Source organism: Saccopteryx leptura, chromosome 3 (genome assembly GCF_036850995.1).
Source record: "Saccopteryx leptura isolate mSacLep1 chromosome 3, mSacLep1_pri_phased_curated, whole genome shotgun sequence".
NCBI classification, from domain to species: domain Eukaryota; kingdom Metazoa; phylum Chordata; class Mammalia; order Chiroptera; family Emballonuridae; genus Saccopteryx; species Saccopteryx leptura.
Window position 1 is genome coordinate 365,060,814 of NC_089505.1, and position 18,096 is coordinate 365,078,909.

An 18,096-nucleotide genomic window follows, 5' to 3' on the forward strand; every position below is an offset into this window, starting at 1 on the left:
CAAGGAAGTGCCATCTCTTTTGTCATCCCCATAACCCCACAGGGCCCCAAATCCTTTTTTTATTTCCCGTTAAATGGCACCACCCCGTGCACCCGTGGCGAGGATTTAAAGAGTTCACACAGGTGGAGTATGTGGGAAAGTGCCCGGTGACACAGAAATGCTCAATACATGCCAGTTTCTACTGTCGAAGGTTTTCAAAAGCACTCCTGCCTTTTGGGGGGTGGGGGTGGGGGTGGGGTGGGGAATGACTCTCTTCCCTGTGTGCAAGTAGCTGTCACACGGTCCTTACCCCTAAGGACACAGGTTGGAAAGGGGCATTCAGCAGTGTGGCACCCGAGTCCCTCATGTGAGGACCGAAGAAGCCAGGTCAGGCCCTCCCCAGGGACTGAGGACATTCCCATAGAGATGAATGGGAAGCCAGAGAGAGTGTCTAAAGCTCAGATGCTGTGGGTGACCACGGACCCCCCACGTGGGGGAGAGTCTGCAGAGAGGCCGACTCGTGTCGGGGTGCCCTCTAGCTCCTGGCTCGGGGCCAAGCCGCACTCCTCCATCGTCCCGCTCTGGATCGCCCTGGGGCCCAGGCCCTGGCATGCCTCAGTTGGCTCAAGTGGGGCTGCCTTCACCAGCCTAAAAAATGCCAAGAGGATTTAAATGCCAAACAGCACGGAGGTCTCTCCAGCAGCTTCCAAGAGCAGGTTGCTGAGCTCTGGGTCCGCTGATGTGAAAGGAGAAAAATAAAAATAAAAATAAATGTAAAAGGAGGAAGAGTCTGCCTTTAGGATACTATTTTCTAGCTAAGGAGAAACCCAGCAAAGCCACCTCTGGTCACAGCGAGCAAACTAATCTTCACATTCCCATCTTCCCAACCCACGGTCTGTGCCATTTGGATTTCGTGGTCTAAAAATACTTCCCAAACTTCCAAGTATGCTGGCATAAGCTGGTGGACTCGAATTTTTAATCCATCTGCAAATGTTTCTACACAGCTCTTTCTTTGCCCTCACCCCAAACTCTATTTTGTGCTGAGTCACTTTCATCATTAGGTTTGACATTTATTGTGAGCAGGAAGGAAGTCATCTTGAACACAAATGTCAACCCTGGCCCTGAAGGCTCCTGAAGGCTGCAGAGAGAGAGAGAGAGAGAGAGAGAGAGAGAGAGAGAGAGAGAGAGAGAATGTGTGAGAGAGTGGGGGGGGGGGGGGCCTTGCTGGTTGGAGAGGGAAGTGTGTGGCCACGGGCACAGTGGGGAAAGCTCAGGCTGTGGGGCTGGCTATTCCTGGCTGTATCCGCCTCTGGGACCCTGAGCAAAACACTGGACCTCTCTGAGCATGCTTGCTCAACTGCAACGTGGGGATAGTGCGATGCAGTGTAGCAAAGCTGCTGCAGAGATTCGATGGGTTAGAGAGCCATGCGCACCTCCCAGCCCAAAGCAGGAGCCTAAGAAACAGCCCCATTCGGAGCTGCAGCCGCCATCTTGGAACAGCTCGCCAGCACACATATCCCGGCACCCCCATCCCGTCCCCGCCCAACAGCAAAGACATCCAATCTGAACACACCCCTCCTGGGAAACCCAGCGGCCCCACCGTCAGACTAAACTGTCCGCTGTGGTCTACGCGGCCACATCCGGCTCCCCGTCCTCGGCTCACGCCGGCTTCCCGGCCACGTCCGGCTCCCCGTCCTCGGCTCACGCTGGCTTCCCGGCCACATCCGGCTCCCCGTCCTTGGCTCACACCGGCTCCCCGGCCACGTCCGGCTTCCCAGCCACATCCAGCTCCCCATCCTCACGGCTCCCCGTCCTCGGATCACGCCGGCTTCCCGGCCACGTCCGGCTCCCCGTCCTCGGCTCACGCTGGCTTCCCGGCCACATCCGGCTCCCCGTCCTCACGGCTCCCCGTCCTCGGCTCACGCTGGCTTCCCGGCTGCCTCCCCCCAAGCCGGTGAACAGGGTGCTCCCCCTCGGCCTCACAGGGTTTTGCCTTTGATTTCAGGCCCCGCAAAGTGGTCATAAAAGTGGAGCCATACAATATATGCCCTTCTGCACCCGGCTTATTTCACTCGGCATGACATGTCCAAAGCTTATCCATGTCGTAGCATGTGTCAGAATTTCCTTCCTTTTTAAGGCTGTACACTATCCCATCCAAGGGCTGTTTTATCCCTGTCGCAGAGAACTTCCAGCAAAGATGAGTCAACGCCCTTCCTTCCAAGCCAGTCATCCCCCTGCAATCAAGCCCGACTGGTACCAAGCTCTAGTGCTCATCAGCAGGTGGTCCTGCTGTTCTTCTACCACTGCCTCCTGCACCGCCCCAGGAAAGCACGGACAGGCAGTCCCACCCCCAGCACAGGACCTGCGATATCGGGAAGTGAGGCTCACAGCCCTCCTCACTTCCTCCCTCCAGCCAAGATGCACCTCCATCTATCAAACAGGACAGCAGTATTAGGCTGTCCTCTGGCTGTCCTGCTCACCCTCCCCTAGACAGTCTGTCTACTAGGGCCTACGCCATTGTGTCAGTCAACAAACACACACACACTGTGGAAAGACCCCAAGCCAGGAGTGGGACAACCCAGTGAACTTGACGTAGCCCTTGGTCACCTGGAGCTCACAATTTAGTGAAGAGAAACAAATAAACATAACTTTGAGCTTATGCTTATTACAGCTTATGAAGGGTGTTTTTTTTTCTAAGATTTTATTTATTCATTTCTTAGAGATGAGAGAGAGAGAGAGAGAGAGAGAAGGGGGAAGGAGCAGGAAGCATCAACTCCCATATGTGCGTTGACTGGGCAAGCCCAGGGTTTTGAACCAGCGACCTCAGTGTTCCAGGTCGACACTTTATCCACTGTGCTACCACAGGTCAGGTGACAGGGTGTTCTGAAGGATATAAAAACAGTGAAGTCTGACTTGGAAGGCCCCACCGGAAATTTTAAAAGCCACTTTATACAAGTTGAGGGACAGCGTTTCAAGCAGAGAAAACTTAAGAGCCGAGGCCCTAACCCAAGGGAGGTAGGACCCAGTGTGCTCTGAGCAAGGCTGCAGTAAGCTGGGACTGCGGACAGCCCAGGAGAGGTGGTGGGGGCCAGGGACAGAGTCCTCCGGCCTATGAGTCTTAGCAAAGAGACAGGGGTTTGTGCCAAGGTTAACAGACAGCCACCCAGGGGCTTGGAGCTGTGGGTACCTGGTCTAATACAAACTGGAAAAGGGCACATTGCCGGCCAGGTGGGGACCGGGTGCAGGTGAGCAAAAAGGGGAAGAGAAGGTAGGGTATTGCAGGAGATGAGGCCAGAGACGCTGGGCTGCCTACAGCCATTAGAAGGGCTCCGTGAGGCCAGAGACCATGACACAGAGACCTTTGAATCCTCTGCTCTTCTTACAACAGAGCCTGAGGCTCAACGCCAGGGGGCTGCACTCCCGAGAGGCCCCTGCAAGGCTGACGGAGCCCCCAGACTCCAGGCTCAGAAGCCAGCCAGCCCCTTCCTGGTTCTCCTGCAACCTGCTCCTCCCACCTTTCCAGAAAGCTGGACCACCACAGGTCAACTCCCATCGATCTGCTCATGTCCATCCCTGAGCACAGACAGCCACCAGCGTAACGCCTGGGCCAGAGTCCACACGCAACAGCCTCTGGCTAAAATCTGCTGGCTGGCCGGGACGGTTGTGAGAAAATGGCCATGGATCTGACCTGGGCCAACCAGAGCCCAGAACCTTCCTCGGTGGCCGCCAAGTCCCCACGGAAGTCAGCCACACTCAGCGTGCCAGCAGCGGCTTTCGGTGCCCGTGGGTTTTGTTGGAACTTGGCATGGATGCTACAGGGCCAAGGATATTAGTCCACAGTGTTTGTTAAACACGGACTCCGTGCCCAGCCTCCTGCCTGGCTCTGTGGATTATAGGAAAACACCGTGCACGGCTCCTGCCTGCGACGGAGCCACGATCTGGCTGGGATACTCACAGCAAGCCTGACAAGGCAGAGCCTACTGAAGGCTGAGTCGGGGTGCCAGGTGGGCCGCAGCTCAGGAAGCGAGGCCCAGGAAAGGACCGGGAGGGGAGGCAAGGGCTTGTACTCAGGCCCATCTGAGCTTCCCTGCAGCTGCACAGCCTAGCAGCTGGGTGCCCCTGGGCAGCCACCTAACCTCTCTGAGCCTCCACTGCCTCATGTTCACACAGGAGGTGGGTATGATGAATAGCCCTATTTTTATTGATTTATTATTGTTTTAGCAAGAGAGACAGACAGAGAGACACATAGGGACAGACAGGCAGGAAGGGAGAGAGAGATGAGAAGCATCAATTCTTTCTTGTGGGACTTTAGTTGTTCATTGATTGATTTCTCATATGTGCCTTGACTGAGGGGCTAAAGCTGAGCCAGTGACCCCTTGTTCAAGCCAGCGACCTTGGGCTTCAAACCAGCAACCTTTGGGCTCAAGCCGGCGACCCCGCACTCAAGTTGGTGAGCCCTGGCTCAAGCCGGATGAGCCCACACGCAAGTCAGAGACCTCAGGGTTTTGAACCTGCGTCTTCTGTATCCCAGGCTGATGCTCTATCCACTGTGCCATTGCCTGGTCAGGCAAGAGCCCTGTTTTTAGATGAGGAAACAGAGACCCAGAGGAGTACAGCTGGCTTGAGGTCTCAAGCTGGGATTCACACACCTGCAAGCGAGCTGAGAGTCCCCATGCCAACAGACCTTCCTCATCTGAAACACGAGCCACGTTTTCATCCACAAACCACCTCTCCATCCAGCCAAGGGGCCCAGGCTCCTGGGACAGCGAGCTCCGCAGCTGGGGCGGGTCTGCGTGCTGGCGACATCCCAGGAACGAGGGCCCTGCTCTGCCTCTGCCGAAGTCAGCATTTTCTAGTGTTGTTTTTTTCCAGATGGAAGCAACAAGGTCCCCAGCTTAATTTGTTTCATGCAGCGACACTAATTAACGTTTCAAACACTGGGGCTTAGGGATTGAGAGGTGTGTGCGCGCGCCTGTGTGCACACGCAAGCACCTGAACTGCATGTGATTTGTTTTTCAGTAACTTCCATTCTCCCCAACTTTTGAAATGATGTATGTGGGTGTTTTACCGGAGCCAAACTTTCAGCTCAAAGAGCAGGTTAGGCTAATCCCACAAGGTTCATCAATCTTCCAGCCCCTACATTCGTGTCGGTGCTTTAACTCGTCACCGACGCTGGGAATCGGAGGCAGAGACATCAGCCAGAGTCACGGCCGTCAGAGGCTACGGCCGCCCCATCAGAACCTTTGGAAAATCCTGGGAGTGGTCTAGTTCATCACAACTCACCGGCTCCAGTGGCATCCTGTAGGCAGGGCCCGGCAAGCTGAAAATCCTGCAAACTGCGTGACATTCCTGCCCAATGAGCAACTGTCCCACCCCGAACACAAAGAGCTTCTTCACTGAGAAGCCCTAAAAAAGTATCCAGCTACTTGGTTTTTCAGGGAAGGAAAGGCACAGAGACATGGGGGCTTCTTATACAACGTTGCATGGCAATTCCATAGTTTAAGAAGGTCTGACCCCTCCAGCTACATCTCTCACCACTCAGCTACCACCCAAAGAACCCACCCACCCACCCAAAGAACCTCCACCTTCAGTCACTGGTAATGGCCACACCTCACTCACCTGCTGCACTGCTCACTTCCAAGGCTTTGCCAAAGCTACTCCTTCTACCTTCAGCCCTAACCTTGACCCTGATATCACTATATCTTTTTATGCCCAATTCAAAAGCTGCCTCCTCCAGGAAGCCTGCCAGTCTTATCTCAGAACCAACCCACAGTTGTACTTGGACTTACAGCCTTTTGCATGAGAGTAATTTGTTATCGTTACCATTCCCATCAACAGTATGGGATCCACTGCTTTACAGCCATTAGGCCATTCTGTGGTCACAGTGGTCTGAGGGGCCAGCCATACGATCCCATTTTATTAATGAAGAATTTGAGGCCCAGGAAGGTTAAGCAACTTGCTAGAGCTCACACAGGTGCCAAAACAGGGGATTATTGCCCAGTCTGACAGCAGAGCCCACATCATGACTATGTGGGCTGCCTCCCTGTGCAGTCACATGCATATCTGCCTCCCATCTGGACAGCGGCGTCTTTGAAGACAGGAACCGTGTCTAATCTGTCCCTGCTTACTTTGTGGTGAACCCTCCATAAGTGATGTCAAAGGGCCCAAGTCAAGAGTCCTGCTATCCTGCCTCCTGGTCCGGGGCCATTCATTCCATTAGGACCACTCCGGTCCAGTGAGCTTGGTCCAGGTGCACAGTGAATCAGGAGCAGGGCCACCCAAGGGGAACTCTCCCAAGGCTACCTGGAGCCACCCCACCTCCAACAACCCACTGGAGTTCATGGCAGTACCTTTGACCACACATAGTAGGGAAGGTCCAGTCTCTTCTTTATGGCTCAGCAGGCTGCTTGGGACATCCCAAAGGGCAGGGCCCCTCAGGGTGTCCAGGACTTCCAGAACCCGGTCTCACTCCCTCAACCACTCTGGCTGGGAAAGGCATGAGCACACAGCTCAGAAGCCCTCTCCTCAGGGGGTCGGGCCTGGCGGCCATCCCAGCAGGGCCCGGGGACTGACTTGACAGGGAGAGAAGATGGGGAGATGTCACTCCTCCCTCCCGGACTCTGCGATGGGGTCCTGGTGGCCACGACATGGCAGGCGCGTTGGGTGTCACCCCAGAAGCCACTCTTCCACCTTTCTCCTTTCTGCAGAGCCAGAGCCCCCGTTCGGTCTGGCGGTTGTGCCAGGCGTCACACTGGACTCCGGACGACAGAGAACAAGCGTGTGCACTTACTAACGGGACAGCCAGGAAACCAGGCCTCAGCCTCTTCAAGCGGCTCGACTCGAGGCTCGCCCAGCTCTCGGCTTCCCGATCCCACTGCCCCTTCCATAGACCCCAGCCCATTTCCTCTCGTGCGGGAATACATCAGTCACAGTCACAGTTTATACCTGAGAAAATGCCGGAAGAAACAGACTTTAACCCTGTACATGTGATGAAATCTACTTCTGATGGCCAACTTCCCTGATTCATTTCAACAGTGTTGACAACTTCACTTGAACCCTCAGTAGACTGCCTATACACAGGAAGTCCTCATGAAACATCTTAAATAGGTCCTTGGAACTGTGGCGAAACAACATATATATAAGGAAACCAATTTTACCACAGGCTGATTCACGTAAACAAGAGTTAAGCTCCCACCGCATCTCATCGACACTGTAAGGAAAGGACGTCCTCTGAGGATCTACTGTGTACAGAAGAGAGTATCATGGCACCGCTGTGCTGATGCATGTACCTGCTCAACCTGGAGAGCCCCAAGGGCAGAAACGGGCTTATTCATCCCTGGATCCCCTCTTCCTAGCCCAAAGCCTGGCGCCTGGGAGGCAGGAAATCCATGTCTGCTGAATGATCGCCTCGTGAATTTGACCAACAGATATCTGGAGACGTGCACACTAAACCTAAAGTATTTAATAATTTCCCATGAGATTTCTTCCCAGCCAAATAAGGTGCTAAAATCATAGCCCCAAAGAAGAATTCAAGAAGAAAGTCACAGCTTTCCTTTTTACGTTCCAGAATCCGGAAGGTGAAAGTTTATTAGGTCCCCAGGAACCCGGCAGGAAGCAAAAGTTGGAAGTCAGGGCTCCACACCTCACAACCGAGGCCCTGCCATGTCCCCAACCAATGACGTGTTTGTACGAGCAGCTGGAATAGCTATTCGAATCTTGTTTTGAAAATGCTAATGTTTCGCACACATTATAAATGAGTACGATTCTTTATTCTTTTTGAAAGTATCACAAAAGCCACCCAGGATGAGAGTGTCCGCAGGACTGAAATTCTCCATGCTTATTTAAAACAACTCTCCTTTCTGATTTGGTGAGAACTGGTAAGATGTGAGTGCACCCCGGTTTCCATAAGGATGGGGCTCCTTACCCCGCAGGACCATGCAGACGATGGCCACGTTGCAGGGTGCCTTTGAGAACTCTCCCATATCCTGGCACATCAAAGAGCTCCAAAGATGAGCCATCGTTAGGTACCAGACAGTGAATCGACCTATTTACAAATACTTTCAATTCAGATTTTTTTTTCCCCTGAATGACGATCCTAAATGAAAGATTAATGAGGGGAGAAAGCTCCACAGAATTACCGGGGGCCCGAGGCCAGGAGACTTCCTTTACTTAAGAACCACGGAGAAAATGCAGAAACATGTGGGAACCTCCAGCCAGAATGCCGCCTCCACGTACGAACCTGACCGTGTGCAGCCACGCCACTGGTGCCTTCTCAGACCTCCTCAGCACCCGCTCCTGCACCTGCCAAGGTGGCCTTTCATGGACAAATCACCCGTGGCCAACACCCCACATTTTGTCTCCGAGAGGAAGTCCCAGGGGAGCAGCCCAGAACCAAGGGACCCATGGAGTTCTACACAGCCCGTCCGGCTTCCTCAGGGGGACTGAGCTTCAGCAGCGTGCCCTGGTGACCTGCCCGATGACGCAGCCTTACGGCCTACATTCCTTTCCCTGTCTTATCCACCCCCCCACATCCCCCAGTTTCACTAATTTCACTTCTTTCTCCAGCTTTCCCTGGAGTCGCCCCCTCCATCCTGCATCCTCATTGGGGGTGCTACGGCCTCCAAGGGGAATCATCGGTTCTCGGGGTGGGGAGGGGTCATCTTACTCTTTTTATATGACAAGCCCAGAGATAACAGGATATCGGGGTATTAAACTGTCACGAGAGGAGGCCATTAAAGGGAAAAATGTCTACAAAGACTCCACCAAGGAGGGGATGATAAAAACAAGTCTGAGCAACCCTGTGTTACACGTACGCCGTGAGCGCGGCGCTCCCGTACCTCAGGGGGCTTCTCGAGGGACACAGACTAATGTCCCAGGCCAGCACCCCACTGAGCACTTGTCAGAGTCACCTCCTTCAATTCTGTCAACAACCCGCGAGGCAGGAAGTACCAGCGCCATTTGTCAGATGAGAAACTGAGGCCCTCAGAAGAGAAAGGACGCGTTAGAGACGGCAGAGCCAATCAGCACAGCGCTCAGGAAAACCTCAGGAGAACCTGTACTCAGCCCAACACGGCACAGGGAAAATGACTATACGTGTCGGTCATTGTGATTCATGACAGTAAGTCCAGGCCCCGGTCGGGTAGCTCAGTGCACAGAGTCGACTCGGTGCACTGAGGTGGTGGGTTTGATCCCCCACCAGGGCACGTAGGAAAGGCAAGCAATGAGCACACAACTAAATGGAACGAGGTAGAATGGGTTGATGCTTCTCTCTCCCTCTTTATCCTCCCCCCACCCCCCAGTCAATGGAAAATTTCAAAAATAGACAAAAAGAGAGAAAAGAAGTCAGGCTTCCATAAATGGAACAGATGGTGACATTATACAATGGATACAAACATTTGTTATCACTATTATTAAAGGTTTTGAATGGCCCAACTCAGTGTCGAGCTCAGTAGAGATCAGAGATCACGTTGTAAGGCTCTTAGAGCAGAGGACTGGATTGGGGGTGAGGGGTAGGGAAGAGGGGGTCTGGGCCCTGGGAATTTCAGCAGGAAGAGAAGCCCTCCCTGACAAGAGGCCAGCTGGAGCCGTGTACGGACGCCTGATCAGCCCGCACCTGGCCTTCCTCCTTCTTCTGTTCCTGTGAGGCCGATCCTGATCGGCGCAACCCAGAGTTCTCTCGCTGGGCCGGAGTGGCTGGACCACGCGGGGAAGCCGGCGTGGCTGAACGGACCGGCCGGGGAGAGGACGACGTGAGTTTGCATCCTCCCTCTGTTCCTCACTGCCCTGGGCCTCGGTTTCCTCCTCTCCACAGCTCCGTCCAGCGCTGACGGTCCCAGGTGACTCTCAGCACCGGGCCCGTCACAGTCCCACAAGGCGCTGGTAAGTGTCCGTCGGCTGATCAGTCTGAGGGGACTGGCTGACGGCTCCGGCCTGCCCGTTTCACTTTTGGGACTGACATCACTACAGAAAGCAGCCTCTGTCACCAACACAGGTGGGCGGGAGAACGCAGAAGCTGGGCTGTCGGGAAAGGGCAGGAGAGGGAGATGCCGCGCGCGATAGTGCTAAGTGATTTTCCATTAGTACGGACGGCGCGGCCGGATAGGCATGCTCCCCTGCTCGGTGTTTCCAAGTCACGCTGGATAATATTTCACCCTGTCCCCCTCAGGAGACATCCAGAGGGTGGAAATGGACTTACGCTGCTATGACAAGTTTGCAGAGAATCGAAGGGGTCGATGCCCTTCGAGGCTCTACGAACAGGCTGCCTGTTCTCCGATACAACATGGGCTCAGGCAAAGCAGACCTGGTGATTTGTAAGAAGGGAGCTGCTGTGACAGCTATTGTCACTCAGGCACACAGAGCAGGTACCCTGGTGACACTGCCCAAAGGTGCAGGGGGGGGGGTACAATAAACTATGAAGTAATGTAAAAACCTTGTTCATCACTGATATGCGGTATTAGATGCCCCAACTCAACCGCAACCGTCTTACGGGGCCCAAATGATTTTGTCTCTTGAAGGGTGAAAAGGAGAGGAGGAAACAGAGATCTCAGCCCTGAGATCTTCTTCATCATCGACAGGAGCCCACAGAAAGGAGCCAAGCAGAGCTACTCGGGGGATACTCCGCGGGCGAGCAGGTGGGCCGACTGCGTGTTGACTCTGACTCACTAGTAAACTACCTGCAAGGAGCCGTCAGGTTCCCGAGTTACAGCCCAACTTGCTTTCTCGAGAAGACATCTCAAGCAGACTCCTCTATGTCTCCCATGGCAACAGTCAGGGGGGGGGGGGCGGTCTGATCTGCCTCCCATGACACCTGCAAAACCAGAGGTGTCCCGGACCTTGGTGTTCACTTCAGTCTTGTCATCTCCGAATCTTTTCCCTTAACGCAACACAGGAGGCTTACGGGCCTTCCCCTGCCTGCCAACCTGGCTTCCTCACGGGCACTCTATCCCTGCATTTGCGAGGCTGCCGCAAGTTAGCTGTTTCAAAGAATTATGGCTTATGTCCACCACTGGCCTGGCACACGGCAGGCCCCTGGACTCGGCATGTGTGACCTCGAAACGGATTCACCCTTCTACTGTATGACTGTCATTACCTGGACAAAGGCCAAGGCAGAGAGCAACCTGGAAACAAGGTCTGCAGAGAATCCACGAGTCTAAGAAAGCCTGCTCATTGGATGTACGCGCTGCATCCTCTTCCTCCAGCTGTCTAGCGATGGGCATGCGGGCTGTTTCTATATCTTGCCTACCGTCAATAACGCTGCAGTCCCCTGGTGGGCAGAGCGTCGCCCCATGGTGGGCGTGCCGGGTGGATCCCGGTCGGGCGCATGCGGGAGTCTGTCTGACTGTCTCTCCCTGTTTCCAGCTTCAGAAAAATGGAAAAAAAATAAATAAATAACGCTGCAGTGAACACAGGGGTGCATGTGTCTTTCTGAATTAGTGTTTTGGAATTCTTCAGATAAATAACCAGAAGTGGAATTCCTGAGTCATAGGCAGTTTTATTTTTAATTTTTTGAGGCTCCTCATACTGCTCTCCACAGCGGCGGCCCCAGTCTGCATTCCCCCCAACAGTGCACAGGGGTTCCCTTTTCTCCACACCTTCGCCAGCGCTTACTGCTTGTTGACTTATTGATGATACCCTTATGACGAGCGTAATCACTTTATAAGTTATATAAATGTCTAATCACTATGTTGTATCATACATCTGGAACTAATATAACATTGTATGTCAACTGTAACTGAAAAATAATTTTATTTATGAAAAGAAAGTGCGTGCAGCTCAACCAATACTGTTTTCCATAATGGCTGCACCCCGTTTACAACTGCGGACATTGCCCCGGGCTCCTCTTTCTCCACATCTTTGCAACACTTATCTCTTGTCTTTTTCATAAGAGCCATTCTAAGCGGTGTGAAGTGATATCTCCATGTGATTTTAATTCGCATCTCCCTGACGATTAGTTAGCATCTTTTCATGGACCTGTTGACCATTTGTATATATTGTTAGCATCTTTTCATGTACCTGTTGACCTTCAAAAAGTGTCTATTTAGGCTCTTTACCCTTTCCGAAAATCAGATTGTTTTCTTGCTCTTGAGTGTGGTTTGAGTTCCCCTTGTAAAACATGCGGTTGTAACAAAATGAAAAGACAACCTGTGGGCATTGCTTGTGATTGTTTCCCCTTCGTCTGTCAAGAGGGGAGTGATTGGTCACACCCAGCTAGCGGTCACACCCAGCTAGCGGTGGAGAGGTGGGCAGGGCAGCGGGAAGCTTATGCAACGCCAATTCCAGCGACAATGCCAAAAGGAAGCGACATCTGACCACTGGCCAGAGTGTATGACTTAAGGTGACCCCGATTCAAAATCAACTAATGAGCCCTGGCCGGTTGGCTCAGCGGTAGAGGTAGAGCGTTGGCCTAGCGTGCGGAGGACCAGGGTTCGATTCCCGGCCAGGGCACACAGGAGAAGCGCCCATTTGCTTCTCCACCCCTCCGCTGCGCTTTCCTCTCTGTCTCTCTCTTCCCCTCCCGCAGCCAAGGCTCCATTGGAGCAAAGATGGCCCGGGCGCTGGGGATGGCTCTGTGGCCTCTGCCTCAGGCGCTGGAGTGGCTCTGGTCGCAACATGGCGACGCCCAGGATGGGCAGAGCATCGCCCCCTGGTGGGCAGAGCGTCGCCCCATGGTGGGCGTGCCGGGTGGATCCCGGTCGGGCGCATGCGGGAGTCTGTCTGACTGTCTCTCCCTGTTTCCAGCTTCAGAAAAATGCAAAAGAAAATGCAAAAAAAAAAATAAAAAAAAAAATCAACTAATGAATACAGAGTGCCTGATGCTGGGATAATTCCATTCATATACATTATTTTCCTTAAGTCTAAACACCACCTTGTGCCAGGGATGTGTTATCATCCCCAACTACAGGTTATCCCCAGGCTGGCTCATGCCAAGTCACAGACGTAAATAAGGCGAGGCCAGACGTGAGCTCCACGTCCGGCACGGTTTCCGCAACATCAGAATCCTTTACAGCCCATAAGGCCACAAGAACAGGGGAGCCATCAGCCCTAGAGAGCTCAGAGCATGGTCTCTCTCTTGTTATCCCCTATCCAAAGTCCCTTTTTAAGGCTTCTGAGAGCCATTCTTACCATTACAATCCTACAATGCTGACCTTGGCTACTTAGTATTGTGGTGGTGGTTGTGATAATAGGAGAGCTGTACAGAACACAGCCTTAGCGAATCCGAGCCTTCTTTCGCTCATCCATTCAATAGGCGCTCACTGAGTACCTGTCCTGGGCTTCGCAGCCCGCTAGGGGCTGAGGACGCTAAAGAACAACACAGCCCCTCCACTCCAGCAGCTCTCAGTCCCTTGGGAAAGCTGAGCAGGCAGCCCCATCCAACGCGACGGGCAGTCCTATGGCTGGAGACGCTGCAGAGAGGGGGCAGTTCCAGCTCCTCTGGAGAACCAGGGAGAAGCGTCTCCCAGAGGAGGCGACACCAGAGCTGGCCGAATCGGTAGCCCGGACAAAGTAGGAGAGGGGCACTTAAGGCAAAGGGCACATTGTCAAGGTGCGGGGAACACTGATTTCCACATTGGCTATATTTTACCTTTAGGATAGGGAAAAGGAAAATTGTATCTCATGGGTCTGGCCCATAAAAACAACAACAACAACAAAAAAAAACATGGTCTAGAGCAGGGGTAGTCAACCTTTTTATACCTACCGCCCGCTTTTGTATCTCTCTGTTAGTAGTAACATTTTCTATCTACCCACCGGTTCCACAGTAATGGTGATTTATAAAGTAGGGAAGTAACTTTACTTTATAAAATTTATAAAGCAAAGTTACAGCAAGTTAAAGCATATAATAATAATTACTTACCAAGTACTTTATGTCGGATTTTCGCTAAGTTTGGCAGAATAAATCTTTATAAAACAACTTACTATAGTTAAATCTATCTTTTTATTTATACTTTGGTTGCTCCACTCCCACCCACCATGAAAGCTGGAATGCCCCCTAGTGGGCGGTAGGGACCAGGTTGAGTACCACTGGTCTAGACTGTGAACCATGGTCAGTCCAATTTCCTGGCCCCTTACACCATTAGCCATAGCCCAGAACAGCATAATGGATGGTTCAAAGCACGAATTTCAGTGCCTTGCAAAATTCTGAATCATCAATGAAAGGTTCAATTTTGTTCGCTTGACTGGGCTTCCTCCCGAGCTGGAAGAAGGATGAACAAAATGCATCCACTAGGTATACTGAACATCAGGAGCTCAACCCCAACCCAACACGGGCTTTCCCGCACAATCTGAATCAGCAGCATCCATACTGCCGCCGCCACCCTCCCAGCTCACCCCACATGTCCCTAATTCTGACCAGTCCCTGTTTTGATTCGAAATTCCATTTCTAGCCATTTGCCATCTGGGAGCTGGGAAGGGGGTTCAGAGGCATTACTAAGAGCTCTGCGTTCACAATGGGGTCGGGGACACCCAGTGACACCCAGTGAACTACCCAGAGTCCTGCCATTGCTGGCAGAGGGTCAGCACGAGGACCCAAGCCCGGAAACAGAGCTGCCCCACTGCATTCGGATAAGAGCCCCAGAAACATTAGCTGTGGGATCTTGGACAAGTGGGGTTTTTTTAATCTCTGGAAGTCTTCATATCCTCATCAACAAAGAGTAGACAGTAATTCCCACCTCACAGGTCCATGGCGATCATTTAAAAGTACCTGGCTAGGTATTCAACTCTTCAAACTCCCATAGTCTGAGGTTTTCCTGACTCTTCCTGGGGAAACCGAGGCTACAAGTTTTGGCATTCTCAAACCTGCTTCCGGGTGATGAGACAATGCTAGGGCAGGGTCAGCGAGGCCCTGGCAGGCACAGGCCTCAGCTCTCTCTTCCCCAGACTAGACCACGCCAGGCCAGGCAAGGCAGGGTGCTGGCCGGAAAAGGTGGAAGAAAGACTAAGCCCCCAAGCTCCAGTGGGACCCCAGGTTCAGAAGTCAGCCAAACTAACTGAACCCCCTTTGTGCGCAAAAGAACATGTCAGTCTGTGTATCTTTGTGTGCGCTCAATAAACTTTTGTGCCTTTTTTGTTACCACATATTCCAGTATTAACTTCACCCCCGGGCTAGGGGCAGGCAGGTGAATGCATTTTTAATCCCTTTTTACCACCTGAAGAAAGCAAATGGAAAAGCCACAACTGCTAACCCTTCTCTCCACCACTAACACCTGCAAATACATGAGCAGGCCAAGGGACGGCCCACCCCAAATCCATGTTCCAGGCTGGCCGCCCCCTCCCTCCTGCTAGTGCTTCCGTTTCCAGGAGGCACCCCCCCTCGCCAGCTCCAGGAACCGCTCTGAAGAAACCTGTTGCCAACTGAGAGGTTCTGTGCAGACGACCCCACCTGGTGGCCGAATCTGGAAAAGCATTCTAACCAAGAAAGGTTGGCAGGTAGTGTAACTCCAAGGCTTCCTGAACTCCCTCTGGCCCCACCAGCCAAGGAGGAGGGCGGAGAGGAATATCCAAAGCACAAAAGCGGTCAAGGTCATGGCCAGTTCTCCACCCAAACCCTGGTAAGGTCCAGCCTCTTAAGAAGCAGTCATTGGGAAGGCTATGCCACAGACAGGAGGCAAGGGGTAACTAAGTGCCCTGCCAGCCCTGAGGTGTAAGCTGCCAGCCCTGATCTCCCCTCCCCAGTGAAGAGCCACCACTACCATCCTCTCCATCTCCCCAAACGCAGGAGGATTTTCTACCTAGACTGAAGTGGGTGCAGAGGGGAGTTCCATCTTCCCCTGGCCACACAGTTCCATCCTGACTAGCAGGGAGACTTCTAGGGGAAGGGTGCCCGGGGGAGGGGGGGCGAACCTCCAGCCCAGGCCCCTTCACATCCCCTGTGTTCCTGCCCAGCCAAAGCAAGAGAAAGGGCAGCAGTTGAGGCCGAGGGTGTCTCAGTGGAGATGGTTAGAAAAATTAGCCCACGGGGCCCTCGCCTCCTGGCGCTGGTAAAGCCAAGCCTCTGGGTCTAAGCTTATAGCCTGAGATACACACTCTCTCTTCCTCTCGCTCATCAACTTCCCCCCCAAACCCCAAAGATCTGCATTTTGACCTGTCCAAGTCCCCCCAATCAGAGCAACACCAGTATCTTTTCTATACCACGATGCAGTCCTAAGAAGGGTAGCACAAGCAAAATACACACACACACACACACACACACACACACACACACACACACACACACAGTGGGCAACTCCCATCCCCAACTCCAGGATGTATCAAGCAAACTCAATAGCGATCCCAAGAGAAGCGACCCTCCCCAAACAGAAACACAGCGCCCAAGGGAGGATCCGCTTTACTCTGTTCATTTATTGGTGGTGGTAGTGGGGCATAATTTTTTAAGCTCTGATACCAGCATCTGGAGAAGGTGCCATAAATGCGCACCCGCGCGCACACCGGCATGCCAATCCAATCTCCAAAATGTCTGAGGAACCACGCTTGGATCTTTCAAGCCCTGGGGTCCAACACCCAGGGAGTGGTTCACATATACACAGACCTACCCAGCAAAGACACACGCACTGAGGGCAGGCTGGTCTCCCATTAATTTTAAAGCCTCAGAGCCGTCTTCAGCTCCAGCCTCCACCCCGAACCCCAACCTGCGCCGCCGCCAAGGGGCGCCCCGCACGTCAGGTACTCACACGAGCGCGTGGTAGAGCAGCGCCCAGCCCCGCGGTCTCTCCAGGGCGTCGTAGATCAAAGTTTGGATGCGCCTGTACTTGGCGTTGTTCCTTTTCACAGGGCGGCTCAGGGGAGTCTTGGCCAGGAGCCCGATGCCCTGTGGGGTCCTGCGCAGCCCCTCGTCGCGGCCGCCTCCCTCCAGCAGCAGGGTCCCGTCTTTGTCGGCTCCGGCCCCAAGCGCCAAGGTGACTTGCTCCACCTCGCCGGGCGCCGACCCCACTTTCCGCTCCTCGTCGCCGGCCGCTGCTGCGTCCCCTCCCGCCGGGTTAGCGGCCCCGCCGCCTCCGCCGCCCCCGTCGTCGCCGCTGCCAGCCGCCCCCGCCGCCCTGCGCGCCTTGAGCCCCATCTGCCTCGCCCCCGCCGGCCGCTTCGCCTTCTCCGCTGCTGCTCCGGGAAGAAGGGGCGCTCGGGGTGCGTGGACTAGGCGGCGGCGGCGGCTGCAAGCCCGGGAACTCCAATGCCATGATCCGCGCGCCCCTCCCCACCCACCGCCCCGAAAGCAGGCAAAGGCGGCCCCCCCGGGGAGCAGGGGCGGCCGGGCGGGGGGAAAGGGGGTCACATCCCGCGTGGGTCAGCCGCAGGACCCCGGGGGCGCGGGCGGGGGAGCTGCGCGGAGCGGGCGAGGGCGCGCAAGGCGGGCGCGGAGGCGCTAGGGCGCGCGGCGGCGGGAGCCTGGCACTGGCGCTCCCGGGCGGCGGCGGCGGCGGCGGCACCCGGGCCGGCGAGCCTGAGACAGCATCGCAGTTTATTTACAAGCCCAGTGCCAGCCGCCCAACCGCCACACGCGCCGCCGCCGCCGCCACCTCCTCCCTCCTCCGCGCTCCCACCGCACCCCTCCCGCCTGCTCCAGCCTCAGCCCCGCACCAGCAGCCGTCAGCGAGCGAGCTAGCTAGCGAGCGCCGGGGGCTGCGCGCTCGCCACCTCCCTTCCTCCCTCCCTCGCGGGGTGGGGCCGCATTGTCCCGCCCCACGGCGCCCCGCCCCTCCCCGCAGCCCCTACCCCTGGGCGCCTTGCGGGCCGGGGATCGCCTAGGCCCGTGGCTCACGCAGCGGCGAGGGTCTCCCCGCGCTTCCGTGGGCGTTGGGCTTTCCCCGGGCCGGCGTCAGGTGGAAGGGGAAGAGGCAAAGGGGAGGAGGGGGGTCTCCCTCTCTGACTTCTGGTCACTGCAGCTTGACGTTTTCTAGTCACTTCCCAACCCGCCTTCTGGGCTTCCAAGCAAAGCTCAAGTTGCTGGGTTGGCCAAGGCCGAGAGCACCGCGAAGCCTCTGCTCCGTGGTAGCAACGTGGCCCCCAATTCCCTCTGTTTCCTGGTTCATGATTCTGGTGGACAGTGCAGGCCCACCTTCCTCAGCCCTTGAATAGCAGCACCGCCACCCGCGTGGGAGAACAGAGGGCTGGAGAGAGAGGAAGAGC

At 54.6% G+C, this 18,096-nt stretch overlaps 1 protein-coding gene across 1 annotated transcript in view; it reads right to left on the bottom strand.

Moving 5' to 3' along the window:
• Positions 1-17,454, bottom strand: part of KCNQ3 (potassium voltage-gated channel subfamily Q member 3) — a 218,787-nt gene extending 201,333 nt beyond the window's left edge. The window contains exon 1 of the mRNA XM_066379540.1: positions 16,644-17,454. Within this exon, the coding sequence (XP_066235637.1) occupies positions 16,644-17,029 (386 nt within the window). The 5' untranslated portion in view covers positions 17,030-17,454. The remainder of the gene's footprint in view (positions 1-16,643) is intronic.
• Between the last annotated feature and the right edge of the window lie 642 nt (positions 17,455-18,096).